The 15,080-nt window shown below is 56.6% G+C and overlaps 3 protein-coding genes across 3 annotated transcripts; 1 reads left to right on the top strand and 2 right to left on the bottom strand.

Annotated features, from left to right (window-relative positions):
• Window positions 1–147: 147 nt before the first annotated feature.
• Window positions 148–1,914, top strand: OT_ostta02g03620 (Pyridine nucleotide-disulphide oxidoreductase,FAD/NAD(P)-binding domain; the record flags this gene model as incomplete). Its single annotated transcript, XM_003075155.2, has 1 exon — window positions 148–1,914. One exon carries the CDS (start codon window positions 148–150, stop codon window positions 1,912–1,914), a length of 1,767 nt encoding a protein of 588 aa, XP_003075203.2.
• A 74-nt stretch (window positions 1,915–1,988) lies between these two features.
• Window positions 1,989–5,843, bottom strand: OT_ostta02g03610 (Condensin complex, subunit 1, N-terminal; the record flags this gene model as incomplete). Its single annotated transcript, XM_003075154.1, has 1 exon — window positions 1,989–5,843. The coding sequence occupies one exon, from the start codon at window positions 5,841–5,843 to the stop codon at window positions 1,989–1,991; it is 3,855 nt and encodes a 1,284-aa protein (XP_003075202.1).
• A 236-nt stretch (window positions 5,844–6,079) lies between these two features.
• Window positions 6,080–14,224, bottom strand: OT_ostta02g03600 (Bacterial surface protein 26-residue repeat; the record flags this gene model as incomplete). Its single annotated transcript, XM_022985121.1, has 1 exon — window positions 6,080–14,224. The coding sequence occupies one exon, from the start codon at window positions 14,222–14,224 to the stop codon at window positions 6,080–6,082; it is 8,145 nt and encodes a 2,714-aa protein (XP_022840807.1).
• Window positions 14,225–15,080: the final 856 nt, after the last annotated feature.

Raw genomic sequence — 15,080 nt, 5'->3', positions numbered from 1 at the left:
GTAAAACCCGCGTGTGCGGCGGCGCAGGGGGCCTCGGCGCGCGCGCGCCCGCACACGCGCGCGCGCGATCGTCCGCGCGCACGCTCGGGTCCCGCGCCCGCGTCGAGGCTCGACGCTCTCGGCGCGGATCGATCGACGACGGTGGCGATGACGCTGAGCGCGATCGCGAGATTCGGCGCGATGCGCCTGGCGCCGGCGGGCGCGTCGAGGCTGAACACGCGCGCGCGCACGGCGTCGTCGACGAGCGGACGGGCGGTACACGCGCGACAGTACGTGCAGGCGGCGATCGCGGATGAGGTGGAGGAAGAAGCGCGCGTGACGGCGGCGACGCCGGGGAAGAAGCGGGTCGTCGTGCTCGGGAGCGGCTGGGGCGCGATCTCCTTCGTGAAATCGCTCGAGCAGTCGGCGCCGTACGACGTCACGCTCGTGTCGCCGAGGAATTATTTTTTATACACGCCGTTGCTCCCGGGAGCGGCCACGGGAGCGGTGGAGGATCGGTCGATCGTGGAGTCGATTCGGAGGCCCATCGCGAGCAAGGGGTACAGGTACTTCGAGGCGAACGCTTTGAGCGTCGATCCGGTACGGAAGACGGTGCGGTGCCGCGGGAGCGATCACACGTTTCAAGACGAGGATGATCTAGCGAAGAGCCAGGCGTGGAAGGAGTTTGATCTCGAGTATGATTACCTCGTCACCGCGGTTGGGGCGGTGCCCAACACGTTCGGCGTCCCAGGGGTGCAGGAGCATTGCATGTTCTTCAAGGAGATCGAGCATGCGGCGCGATTTCGACGGGAAGTCAACGAAAGGTTTGAGTGTGCGACGCTTCCGGGCGTGCCGAGAGAGCGCATTCAGCAGTTGTTGAAGTTCGTCGTCATTGGCGCCGGACCGACCGGTGTGGAGCTCGCCGCCGAGTTGTATGATTACGTGTACCAAGACGTGGCGAAGACTTTTCCCAGTCGTTTGCTCAAGGACGTGAGCATCGAGATCATTGACTTGCAGGAGAAAATATTGTCCACGTATGACAGACGGATCGCAGAGTACGCTACAGAATTCTTCCAACGCGCGAATATCAAGTGCATCCTCGGAGCTGCGGTGAAGGAAGTCAAGGACGGCGCCGTGGTCATCGCCGACAAAGACGGGAGCAACCAGCGCGAGGTGCCGTTTGGAATCGCGGTGTGGTGCACGGGTATCAAGCTCAACCCGTTTTGCGAGAAGTTGATGGATTCCTTGCCGGAGGGCGCGCAAGAGAACAAACGCTCGCTTGCGACGGATAAGAACCTTCGAGTCAAGGGGAGCAACGGTACCATTTTCGCCCTCGGGGACTGCGCCACGATTGAACGACCGCGATCTCTCGCCAAGGCTGAGGACTTGTACCGTGAAGCCGCTCGGTGCACACCCGATGGCGATTGCGAGATCGACCTGAGCAAGGAAGGCGTCAAGAAGGCTTTGAGACTTGGTTTCGACGAGTTCCCGCACTTAGAAGAGATTTGCGCCCGCATCGACGAAGAGTTCCCCAAGTTCACGCAGGGTTCCGATAGAATGATGTATCCTGAGTTTCGCAACATGCTCGAGGAGGTCGACAAGGGACTCCGCGCGCTACCGGCTACAGCGCAGGTTGCTAAGCAACAGGGTCAGTATCTCGCATCGTTCTTCAACGAATCCGCCGCAGACGATGAAAGACTTCAGCGTGGTGTCGCTAGATTCGATTACGTTCATAAGGGTTCGTTAGCGTACGTCGGAAAGGACGCCGCTGTCGCAGATATCCCGGGTTTCGGTATCCTCAAGGGGATCGCAGCCGGCTTGATTTGGAAATCTTTCGAAACAATTTCTCAGGTGTCTCCCCGCAACGTTCTTCTCGTCGCTGCAGACATGTTGAGAACAAAGATTTTCGGACGCGATATCTCTCGCCTTAGCTGAGCGCGCGTTTCGCTGAGAGCTGAACTTTAGCAAATTGTCAAGTAAATCGAGAAACATTCACATCTCAACTTTATTTAAACAGCGGCTTTTCTACTTCGCCTTTTTGGCGGTGACACGGGAGGCGTCGCGATCTTAGGTGCGACGTTCTCATCTTGCTCGCCGCTGGTCTTACTGGTCGCTCGCTCGACCGTTTCGTCGACTACGGCGTTCTCTTCGGTCGCTTCACCTTCACATTCCGGCAGGTTCGCTTCGTCTGTCTCAGCCAAAGCTTCGTTGGCGACATCTTCTTCCTCTTTCAGGATGACCGTCACTGCGACAGTTTCTTTACCTTCAGCCCTCGCTGAAACGTTGTAAGCGGCCGCGCGTTCGACGTGACTCTCGTTGAGCTTCGCCTCATACACCTCGATAAATTGCTTCGCCTCTGGTTTGGCCGCGCGTTTCTGCTTTTGACACAACGCGATGAACGATGCATGCACCTCGTGGTCGTAGAGCGCAGCTTCGTATTGCTTCCAAGCTTCTGTGAATTTCTTGAACGCCTTCTCGCTGAGGTTGAGCTGTGATATGCAGAACGCGATGTCGCGAGCCGGTTTCGGTGTTTCTGCGAGCACAGCTTCCGCGAATCTTGCGCACATCTTCTCGCAGAGCGATTCAGCCTGGCGTTCCTTGTCGATAAAGCCGACCAGACGAGTCATGATACGCTTGAAAGCGTCGGGTGAGATGTCCTCATCTGTGGACAGTCTGGACAACAAGTCCGTGAGTAGATTGTACACTGGGTTGCCGTGCTTCTGAGCCAGTTCATGGAAGAATAATTTCGCAACACCCGCAACTCTGGGATCGGGATCTTCCAAACATCGAGCCATCTCGCTGATGTGACCCTTTACCTTCATCATATCGTTCAACACCAAGTGAGACAGCACCGTGATGGCGTGCTGCCGGACGCCTGCGTCAGTGTCATGGAGCGAGTTGCCCCATTCTCTAATACCGTATAAGTGTTCGGTCCACGGCTCGACAGCGTTCGGGAAGCGGAAGGCCAAGTCTCCGAGAGCGACAATAATCGCGGCGCGAGTTCCCTTGTCAGATTCAACCTTGAGACGAGCGAAGATCAACTTGAGATGATCCTCGCAGAATTTGACGTCGAGAACCATGAAACGCGTGAGGGCAGCCAACGCAGCGCCTCGAAGAAGCTCGGGGCCTTGCACGACGGCGGGATGAGAGCAGAGCTGCACTACGAACGGGGCATAGATTGCGATCAATCCATGCGCGGCACCCTTCATGGCGAGAAGCTCGGACTCGACGCGCTCGCGAGTGTTATCGAGAAGGAGATCCTCGGTGACGGCGCCTTCGCCCATAGCGGCAGCCAAATCGTTGTCATCGCCCTCGCCGTTTTCCTTCGCCTCGACAGCCTTTCGGTCTCGCTCGATACGTGCCATGCGCACCGAACGAGCAAGCTTTTCAATGTGCACGAGGTGTCGCAAAGACACTTCACCGAGCACAAAGAGGAATCGCGCGAGCACGGCGGTGGGGATCTTATCCAAAGAGTTTCCGCTGAAAGTCGCAGTGGCGAAAGCCTTGATAATCTCCGAGAACGTGTGCTCAGGGTCTGGATGAAGAGAGTAGAGAGCCGAAATCGCTTGTTCGGCGGAGGGGAACCACGCGCGTCCAGCGAGCGGTGCCGCGGGGTGGAGAACCTTTGCAAGCTCCGCGAACACAGGATGGCCGCGTTCCAACGGTTCGCCATCCTTGGCACGAACAACCGTCAGCGCACAGCATGCGGCTCGACAAAGAGTAGGCGACTTCTTTTCACCTGAAAGTGACGCCTCGATGGCGGCGCAAACCGTACCGATATGACCTCTGACGATTTCCGGGTTCGTGCGCGCGCACATAGTGAGAACGTTTATTGCCGCAGCCTTGCGGTTATTGGAGCACTCGCTGCTTGAGACCGTCGACCAGAGCGCCTTAGTCACGGCACCGTTCGAAGGAAGTCGCTCGGAAAGGACGAGTGCCTTGAGAACATCCTCCAGCGCTGCGAGCTCACCGAGAGCCGCCGTTGCGGCGAGTTCGCTCAGGCCAGCTGCAGCGACGAGTGGGCTTTCGGCGTTTGAAAGATAGAGGACATCCACAGCTTCGACGACGGCGTCCTTGATGACTTGGTCTCGCGAGAAAATGAGTCCCAGCAGGCGCCGAATGCCTTCCGTTGAGCCATCGACGTTGAACTGGCGCATGCGCACTAGCAAACCGATCGCCTCAGTCACGTCAGACGCCACAGACGACGTGAGTAGATTGCAAAGAATAGCCACGGTACCAGAGAGCTGGACGGTGAATCCAAGCGCGGTCTTGAGGGCAGCCACCATCGTTCGAACAGCTTCAATGCCACCGCCGAGGTGCACGGCAGCATTCGCGTCGCCCTCGGTCGGAGCGTTCTGCGCCTTCTGAGGAGCATCAGGATGTTTCACTTCTTCCACTTCCTCATTTTCGTCCGCCGGCGGAGTCATGGACGCGAGCTTCGCTTCGTAGTCCTTCAACGACTCGGCAAAGGTCGCACTTGGCAACTGCGGAGCGAATGGGTTGTATCCAAGGAGTGACGCCAACAATCCCATGGCGGCCTTGCGCACGAGCGCGCCCTTGTCATGCAGGCGACCAATAGCTAGATCGGCGACGACAAGCCAGTGCGAAAGCGGAATTGCTTTCGCTTCCGCCATGGTAGCCCAAGTGTTCAGAACACGAGCGCGAGTGAATGCGCTCGTGTCATGCACGCGCTCGACAAGAAGATCCAAAAAACCTTGCTTCGATCGAAGCAGCGGCGCGGTACCGTTGTCGTGGTGATCGCTCACCGCAACGACATCCTTCTGAGAGATCAGCAAATGCCCGAGCACTGAAACGATGGCAGAGCGCAGCGAGTATGCCTCACCATCGAGATGCGGCATAAGCATCGACATGTTCGTCATCGTCGTCTTCGGCATGCGCTCGGCGATCTCGCTGAGGAATGCGCCGATGCATCGCACACCAACGGCATCACTCGCTTGTTGCACTTTGTAATCGTAAGGATCAACGCGACCGACCTCTCGAATGAGTGCTGCGGCGAGGTGCGCATTTTCAAACCGATCCGCTGCGTTGCTCGCGAGCTCGGCGATCGGACCCGGAAGGTGTTCGCACTTGTTCAGAAGGTGAATCAGTGCCGTCGTCACCTGCTCGAGCTGGCCCCACTTTAAAGCGCACGATCCCATCATCTCGAACGTCGCGCGCTTGGTGACCTTGCTCTTCATCGCCGCCGAATTTTCCAGGCACATCGACCCGAGGCGAACGAACAACAACAGAAACTCCTCTTCTGGCTGTTTCGGTCGAAAAACCTGCCAGAGATCGACGTCCAACACGCCTGCCATGACGTGTACGACGCGCTCCCTCTGTTCGTCCCATCGCCACTCGACGAGCTGCGACTTGGTCTTTGCCTTTTTCCCTTTGCCCGCCGCCGCAACCGCCGCCACGCCATCAAAACTCGTGCTCTCCTTTTCGCATCGCTCACACACGTGAAATATGAACCCAACGTACGCCTTCAACGCCGCGCGCGTCCACGAAATTTCCTCGTCGCCCTCCTGTCGCTCCTCTCTCTCGCGCGCGCTCGCGCTTGCGCACAAAACGCTCAGATTCGAACACATCGCATCCATCAATCGCGCGCGCTCGATCGCCCCGAGCTCACCAAACGCCCGTATCGCGTTCGTTACCTTTCTCCGCGTCACGTCGTCTCGAACGACGTCGCACGCGTCGCCATCGGTGAGTTCCAGGCATAAATCTTCGATGAATTCTCTTCGCTCGCTCGGCGTGCGCGCGAGCTCCGAGTCGGTCGTTTCGTCTTCATCGTCTGCGTGATCGTCGTCACGCGCGCGACGGAGCTCGAGGAGGAGCGCGGTGAGGTCGAACTCGACGGCGGACATCGCGCGGAAGAGATCTCGCGCGTGTGCGACGTGCGCGGGGCGTCACTCTGACGAACGGGCGGTGGGCGTGACGGTTTATGTCGTTTTAAGTTCCCCTCTAGCGCGTTCGAATCCGAGCGCGCGGTCGGCGGGAGGGAAGGAAGATCGAGGGAGTGATGGACAACGTAGAACGTTAAATATTATTAATCGAGGCGGCGAATCGCTCATGATGACGCTCGGGCCGACGCGCGGTGGATCTATAGACTGGAGCCGAACGAGCGATTGAACGAGCGACCTCGGCGATCGAGAGATCGAGACGGCTCCAAGGGCTCGGGTTCGGCCGTAACCGCGGCCTCGACGATGGATGCGGAGACATCATCCTCGACATCGAAGATATCAGTATCGGATTCCATCTCCGAGGATGGTTGGGACGTTTCAGGTGGCGGCTCGACCGCGCTCGGGGCCGCCGCAAAGGCTTCTGGCGCCTTCGGCGTGGCGCCGCTTCTGAATAAACCGCCGAAGAAACCGGGTTTGCGTGTGCGCTTGCGCGCTTGTTTCATGGCCTGATTCCTGAGCTTTTTCGACGTCTTCAACGCCAAGATTTCGAGGCTCGCGTGCGCTGCGTTCGCGACGCTCAGCGCCCGTTTGCTGAAACCACACTGCGCGATTGACGCGGATGATTCAGAGCACCACGTGACGAAGTCTTCGACGTAATTATCCAACGCTGGCGCGATGCTCGCTTCGTCGTCCGACTGGATGGCTTGCACGGCGAAATTCGTCATTTCTTCGAGCACCATCGAGTACTTAACCCGACCGTACGTCTTGAATAGCACCTTCCATTCCCGAGCGAGCACCTCGAACGCGTTGATGAGGTACGCTTCGTGCGTCAGCAAAAAGTCGATCGCACGCTGTAGCAGCTCCTTGTTAGCTTTAACTTCGTCTCCAATGAGTGGCTCCGTTTCCGGATGCGAGAAAAGCTCAATGCACGCATCTCGCCACGCTTCGTGACGGACGACAACCTCATTCAACGCGTTCAACGTCTCTACCACGCCGTTCGTGTCGTCCATCCCGGCTGCCTGTGCCAGAGACGGCCCGTACTGCTCGTCTTGAACACGCAGCAAAGTAGCATTGAGTTCCTGGTTACCAAATCCCTCCGGCAGAAGCGCCTGCTCGTCTTCAAGCGCCACGACTTCGACGCCCAGATTGACCAACTCGTTGACGCACTCTGCGCGAGCATATTCAAGCATGTCCTCGTCTAGCATCTTCAGAACTCTGTCGTACGCGTGTACGCGCAGCACCAAAAAGAGAGCACCGCTGGTGATTTCTTTGAGTCGCTGCTGATACACTCGGTTAGCGCTGGTCATAATTTCTTCAAGCGCACTCGAGGCTCGTTGGATCTGCTCGTCCACGTCTCGATGGCCTGGAAGGGGTTGCACCGTGCACAGGTTGACAATTGTCGCCATTTCGTTGGCAATACCAAGTAAACACGCGACCTGCTCATCATCGCAATCGTCACTCTCTTTCATGTGTTGTACTCGCGTCAACATGGCATCCCGAGTCGCTTCCAGTCGCGCTCGGACCTTGCGCCGCTTCACCGTCACTTTCGCCTTGAGAGCGTAAATACTAACGATCCGGCCATCCTTACCGAGTTCCACGAAACTGCGATGCACCTGTCGCGCAGTTTCTTCGGGTTCCTTCTCGAAATTCCACTTGTCCCTCTTCGTCGCTAGGCGCTCAGATATGAGGAAAAACACACGAACGGATAACAAAAGGGCAATGATGGTCATGATGAAGCCGGTCGACACAGAACTCAAGGAGCTGTCTTGCGCAAATCCATAACCGATGAGCGGCACGCCCCCCTGCAAGAAGCTCGCAATCGACTCAGTCTTGTTCAGCGCGTTACGCAGTTGGTACTTTCCGAGACCAAGAGTGATGATGCGCCACGGTTGGCACACGATGACAAAAATGGAAGAAAACCAGTGCACGAAAACGAGGCCGTAGATGCTGATGTCAGCAGCAACGTTCGACGACCCGGCGACTAATACACCGAGCTTCTGACCCATCTCCACAGCGAGATAGTACAACGCCAGCCTGTCGAGCCATCTCATCGATTTCGCTCGCTCTCGTGCTTTAATAGAGCGAGACACTTTCAAACGTCTGATCAGTGACTTAGAGGCGCCGAATGTCGACCTCTTTTTCTTCTTTGGCTCCGCGACGGCTTCTTGCGGTTGTTCTTCGTCTAGCGACGCGTGTTCGTCCGCTTCCCGTTGTTCTTGTTCAATCTCATTCACCGCAGTTTGCGTCTCTTCGTCCACTTTGAAAGACGTCGCTCGTCTAACAGACTTTTTAAGACTAGTGCTCTGTGCCAACGACTTGACTCCCTCATCCGACTTTGGCATGCTGCCATCCTCAGGTGACGCCGCTGCCGCGTCTGAAGCCCGCATTGAAGCTCTCAACGTTGCCGACTTGGTGACTTGCGCAATCTCCAAGCGATCTGCTTCTTCCAACTGCTCGCGTCTGTAGAGATCATACAAAGCGCCCCAGCCATCGAGCGTTCGCGCATCATCCAGTTTCCCATCGAGACGGATGCTTCGAACTTTGAGAATGACATAGATCGGCAAGCCGATGCCCACGAAGGCCAATATCCCCGTCGCCACAACTTGCCGAATGAGGTGCGCAGTCGCCTCGCAGTCGACATCGATGTCGTGCTCGAGAACTTGTTTCGTGTCTGATCCGTATTCAATACAGTCAAACGACTGGAGACACAATCGACAGATGGGCAGGTACAAAATGGTCATACACAGAGTGCCGAAAACACGAAGCGTTGCTCGCAGTTTGTACTGTCGCTGAAGCTCCTTTACGACCCTGTCGCCGCTTTCGGACTTACACGTCTTGCGCTCGCCGTACAAGAACCCAGGTCTGCGGATCCAATACATGGTGCGCTCACCGTCAGTTTCGCTGACGATGGACAGAACGGTCTTGTTGTAGTAGTAAAGCGCATAGCGGTCGCGAAGGAAGAATAAGGCAGCCATGCAACAAGGAATGGTCAGCGTCCCAGCCCAGAAAATTTGTGGCCACGAAATATTCGCCCCAGCGCACTCTGGGGCGAGAAATTCAATGTTGAAATCAAACGCCTTGATCCAGTCGGCAAAATTAAGAACGGGAAGCGGCCACAGGTCGATCTCGACGCTGAACGAGATAGAGAAGAACTGGAGTGTCTCCACGATCTTCTTGATCATGTTCGTGGAAACTGCGCCCAAGGCTTCGGCCGCCTTGAAACCGACGAGACCGGCAAGCACGACAAACACAGCCGCGATGCCTGCACTCAAGGCACTATTATCAGGGCATTCCAAGCACATCGTGCCACTTTTGTAATACCCCTCCTGGCACGCTCGACACAGAAATCCGGTGGATCCCTGCACACAGTACTCGTTGCCTACCGCGCATCGCTCGGGAAAAGGACATTCACCCTCAATGATGCAGTTGTTCACGACGGATGCGTAGACACCCACGGAGTCCGTGCACTCTTGTACGAAGTTGCTTGGAGGGCCATCGATTACGCCCCCTGGAGTGAACATGAGCGCCCAATACGTGACGTTTGAGAACATGTTCACCGCGCTGACGATGTTCGGGGTGGACCAGCCAGTGATGTCCGTCTTGAATATCGGGTTGTTGATAAACATACTATCCATCGTGCGAACAGACTGCACGCTCCAAGAGGCGATGTTGCGATCAAACGCGTAAGCGTTCGCAAACATGAAGTTCATGTCTTGCACCTGTCCGGTACTCCACAACATTGTGCCATTGCCTGAATTGAACGTGGATGCTTCGTTGAACATGTACGCCATACTAGTCACCAAGGATGTGTCCCAGCCGCTGAGGTCGGCATCGAAGTGCATGCACTGCGAAAACATCGACTGCATATCTGTCACAGACGACGTCGACCAAGAGAGCGTGTTGGTTTGCACGCGAAAATCCCGAGCGCCGCTGAACATGAAGGACATATCGGTCACAGCCTGCGTGTTCCAACTCTCAACGCCACCGCCTGTGAAATCGGACACGTTTTTGAACATGTTAGCCATGTTACGAACTTTCGAGGTTGTCCATCCGCCGACATTGCTATTAAACCGAACAGCACCTGCGAACATGCTCTCCATTGTCAGCGCACTTGTCGTGTTCCAGGAACTTATGTCTTGGGAGAACGACGTCGCTGACTTGAACATGGATGTGAAATCCGACACGGCACCGACGGACCATCCAGATATCGCTCGGTTAAATGAAGTCGCCTGCTCAAAAGTGCTCGACATGTTTTGCACCACAGCCGTGTTCCACGTACTCACATCGCCGTTGAACGACGTCGCACCGAAAAACATGCGAGAAATGTCCGTGACGCTGCTCACGTCCCAGTTTCGCAAGTCATCGTTATACCCCCACGCGCCTTCAAACATACCTTTCATGGTGCGCACTTGATTCACGTGCCATGCGGAAAGGGATGTCGACACAAAGTTGGCGTCACCGAAAAACATGTGAGACATGTCGACCACGTTGTGCGTATTCCATGACGCGATGTTACCGTTGAACAAAGCCGCGTTGTAGAACATCCCAGTCATATATGTCACCGCCATTGTGTTCCATGCATCGATGTCCTGATTGAACGCAGACGCCCCCGAAAACATGTACGTCATGTCCGTAACAGCCGCGGTATTCCACGAGTTTATCGCGCCATTGAACGCCGACGCGGCGGAAAACATGCTGTTCATAGTCACCACGTTTGACGTGTTCCAGCTATTCAGACTTGCCGTAAACGCAGACGCCCCCGAAAACATGTACGCCATGTCCCTCACTGAGGATGTGTCCCAACTGCCGATGCTCACACCGCTAGGCAATGGTTCCGCGAATGCGCTCGCGTCCTGGAACATACTAGAAAAGCTCGTCACGGCACCTGTGTTCCACGACCCGATGTCATAATTGAATAGCAAAGCACCGCGGAACATTTTACTCATATCCGTCACGGCACCCGTGCTCCAATTCGTAATGTCTTGATTGAATGCTTGAGCATTTTCAAACATGGCACTCATGTCGATCACAGAAGATGTGTTCCAACCGCCGATGTCGATGTTAAACGCATTCGTACCAGAAAACATGGCTCTCGTATTTGTCACCGCTGTAGTGTTCCACTTGCTAATGTCCTTGTTGAACGTCGCTTGGTTGGTGAACAAGCTCGACATGTCACTCACGAAGGACGTGTCCCAGTCTTCCATTTGCAGGTAAAATGCAGCACCACAGTCAACTGACGACGACGCGCAGTCACAAGTGCCATCGGGCACGGCGGTCAGGCAGTTGGTTACGGCGATGCGTAAATCGTTTGAATTCACGAAATACGTCGGCCTTTTCCAGGCCGAGGCTGGACCGTCGTCGTTCGTGCTATAATCCGATCGACGATACAGTGATTTCCACGCCGTGGCCCCCGAGAACATGCTGATAGAAGAGACGGCAGTTCCGACGGTCCAACCGACAATGTCTTGAACGAAACTCGTTGCGTCGTTGAACATGCCATTCATGTTTGTGACTTTCGCCGTGTTCCAGTTGCCGATCGGATGGTTGAACGCGGAGGCATTAGCGAACATAAACGCCATGCTTTCAACGTTCGACGTGTCCCAGTTGGAAACGTCGCCGTTGAATACGGCCGCGTGGCGGAACATTTCGTCCATCAATGTCACCTGAGCCGTATTCCAAGCACTGATGTTCTGATTGAACGCCTGTGCCACCTGGAACACAGAAACCATATTCACGACGTTCCCCGTGTTCCATGCACCGATGGGCCGGTCAAACGCACTGGTGTATGCGAACATATAGCTCAAACTCGTGACGCGCCCCGTGTTCCATGCACTGATGTCCTGATTGAACGCAGACGCCCCCGAAAACATGTACGTCATGTCCGTAACAGCCGCGGTATTCCACGAGTTTATCGCGCCATTGAACGCCGACGCGGCGGAAAACATGCTGTTCATAGTCACCACGTTTGACGTGTTCCAGCTATTCAGACTTGCCGTAAACGCAGACGCCCCCGAAAACATGTACGTCATGTCCGTAACAGCCGCGGTATTCCAACTGCCGATGGGCTGGTTAAAAGCAACGGCATCCTTGAACATTCCGTATGCATCCTCGACGTTTTCCATGTTCCAGTTGGAGATGTCCTGATTAAACGCCTGTGCGCCCTCGAAAAGGCTTCGCATGTTTAGAACACTCCGCACGTTCCAGTTCCCGATCGGCTGGTCGAATGATTCGGCGAGATTGAACGTGTACAGCATGTTTTGCACGTTCGCCGTATTCCAGCTGGAGATGTCCTGATTGAATTGCTTCGCGTGCGAGAACATGCCATCCATCCCGTTGACCTGTGCTGTGTTCCAGTTGCCAACAGGCTGGTTGAACGATTCAGCTTTATGAAACATCCAAGTCGTTAGCGTGCATCTCGAAATATTCCAATCACCGATCGGCTGGTTGAACGCGGTGGCTTCTTCAAACATGCGATGCATGAATGTGACGCTCTCCATGTTCCAGCTACCAATCGGCTGATTGAACGACGTGGCTCCACTAAACATAAATTGTGTGTCTGTAACTTTTGCCGTGTTCCAGCTACCAATCGGCTGATTGAACGACGTGGCGCCACGAAACATATATTCAGTGTCTACGACGTTTGCCGTGTTCCACGCGCCAATCGGCTGATCGAACGCTTGAGCGCTTGCAAACATGGCACTCATTAAGGTCACAGAAGACGTATTCCAGTTCCCGATGTTCTGATTGAAATTCGGGAAACCGTCGAATAGATTAGACATATCCGTGATTAAGGCTGTGTTCCAGTCGCCTATGGCAGCGTGTCCCCCTGCGCCGCAGTCGAGCTCGTACGATTTGGAGCAGTCACACGCACCCGTAGGATCGTTCGCCAAACAGTTACCCACAGCGGTCCGAAGATCGGAGCTGCTTACGAACGCTACACCAGTTTTCGGAATCCACGAGGAGGGGGGACCATCCAGCGAAGATGAAGTGTCGAGTCGCGTGAAGCGAGCCAACCACGCCGTGGCGCCGTTGAACGTGTCCGTCGAATCGCACGTGTTTCCCGTTCCGCAATCGACCACGTTCCAGTGCGTGATGTCTGAATCAAACGCTGCGGCATTCATGAACATCTCTTTAAACATTTCCTGGTTCAGGTTTGATTGAGGCGGTTTCCACGTTCTCAGGTTTGTACCCATGAACGCCGTCGCGCCCTTGAACATCTGCTTCATCATCGTTACCGCGCCCACGTTCCACGGCCCGAGATCTCCGTTGAACGCTATAGCATCCATGAACATATCCTCCATCATCGTCACCCGCGACGTGTTCCAGTTCATACCGCCAGTGCCCGTGAACGCACTCGCGCCGTTGAACATGCTCCCCATGCCCGTAACGAGTGCCGTGTTCCAACTGCTGATGTTCTGATTGAAGGCGAGCGCGTTTTCGAACATCGAGTTCATGATGGTCACACTCGCCGTGTTCCATTTTCCGATGTCTTGATTGAACGCGTGCGCCTCGTGGAACATGGCGTCCACATCGGCCACCTTTGACGTATCCCAGCTCCCGATGTCTTGATTGAATGCGCGCGCGTTGCGAAACATCGCGTTCATGCCGGTCACGCTCGCCGTGATCCAGTTCCCGATGGGCTGATCGAAAACTTGAGCGCCGTCAAACATGCGCAACATCTCCGTCGCTCTCGCCGTGTTCCAGTTCCCGATGGGCTGATTGAACGCCGCGGCGTCTTTAAACGTCTCATGAAAAAATTGCACGTTCGCCGTGTTCCAGCTCCCGATAGGCTGATTGAACGCACTAGCACTGTTGAACATGCCCCACGTAACGGTAACCTGTGACGTGTCCCAACCGCTGATATCTCCATTGAACGTCGACGCGCCGTGAAACATGTTACGCGCGTCGACCAGCGCCGCCGTGTTCCATGAACCGATCTGCTGATTAAACGAAGCGGCGCCCTTGAACATTCTCTCCGTGATCGTCACCTTGGACGTGTCCCAACCGCTGATATCTTGATTGAACGCCGACGCGTCTTCGAACGTCGACGTCATGTCCGTCACCTTGGACGTGTCCCAATTTCCAATCGCGGCGTTAAACGACGTCGCACCCTTGAAGACGCCGTTCAAGCTCGTCACCTGCGCGATGTCCCAATTTGACATGACCACCACGTTCACGCCGTTCGACGACCCACAGATCGCCCCCGTGGGGTCGTTTTGCAGACAGAACGCCGCGGTGTCCAGAAAATCCGCCTGCGCCGTCGCTCCCCTGAACGCCCCGTTCGTGACCACGGCCGCGCGCGCCGCGCGCGCGAGCGCGCACGCGACGACCACGAGCGCGCGCATCGCGCGCACCGCCTCGGTCGTCCCCGATCCCCACGCGCGCCCTTTCCCTCCCCCGCGCGCCGTCGCGCGCATCGACGATGTCCTCGCCCGCATCGCCCCTCGCCCGCGTCGTCGCGTCCGCCGCGCGTCGTCGTCGTCGTCGCGTCCGCCGCGCGTCGTCGTCGTCGTCGCGTCCGCCGCGCGTCGTCGTCGTCGTCGCGTCCGCTCGTCGTCGTCGTCGTCGTCTCGCGCGCGCGCGGTCGTCCACCCCGCGGCCGGGCGAACGGTCGACCGCGCGCGGTGGGTGTTCGCCCGGTCGACGTACAACACATCCGCGAACGCGATCACGCGCGATTCGAGCGATCCACCGACGGACGCCCCGTCGCGATCGCGCGTCGCGTCGTTCCGTGCGCGCGATCGCGGGTGACGAACGCGCCCGTGATACCGTGCGTGGGAGGTACACTACGCGTCGAACGACCGTCGCGCGTTCGATGTTCATCCCGCGTCACCTTTCGAATCACCTTTTGACGCATGCGTCAATGTCCACGTGTGGGCGAACAGTACACATAGCCGCGACGGTCGACGATGGGCATCGCACGCGCTGATGGACGCGCGCGCGAAAAAATAATTTTGAGCGGTGTAGGGTGTAGGGTTTCGGGTTTAGGGACCGTGCCCGAGGCGTGGGCGACGACCGATCGGCGCCGGACGCGCGAACGACCACGCGCCGGAGGCGTCGACGCGTCGTCGTCGCGCGCGCTCGGACGTCCGCGCTCGGACGCGCGTGGGAGCGATCGTGAGTCGACGTCGAGCGCGCGCGTGGGCGCTCGAGGGACGCATTGATTTTGATTTCGACGCGCGGGCGATTGTGATTGTGGAT

Source organism: Ostreococcus tauri (genome assembly GCF_000214015.3).
Source record: "Ostreococcus tauri WGS project CAID00000000 data, contig chromosome 02, whole genome shotgun sequence".
NCBI classification, from domain to species: Eukaryota; Viridiplantae; Chlorophyta; class Mamiellophyceae; order Mamiellales; family Bathycoccaceae; genus Ostreococcus; species Ostreococcus tauri.
This window is presented reverse-complemented; position numbering and strand designations above follow the sequence as displayed.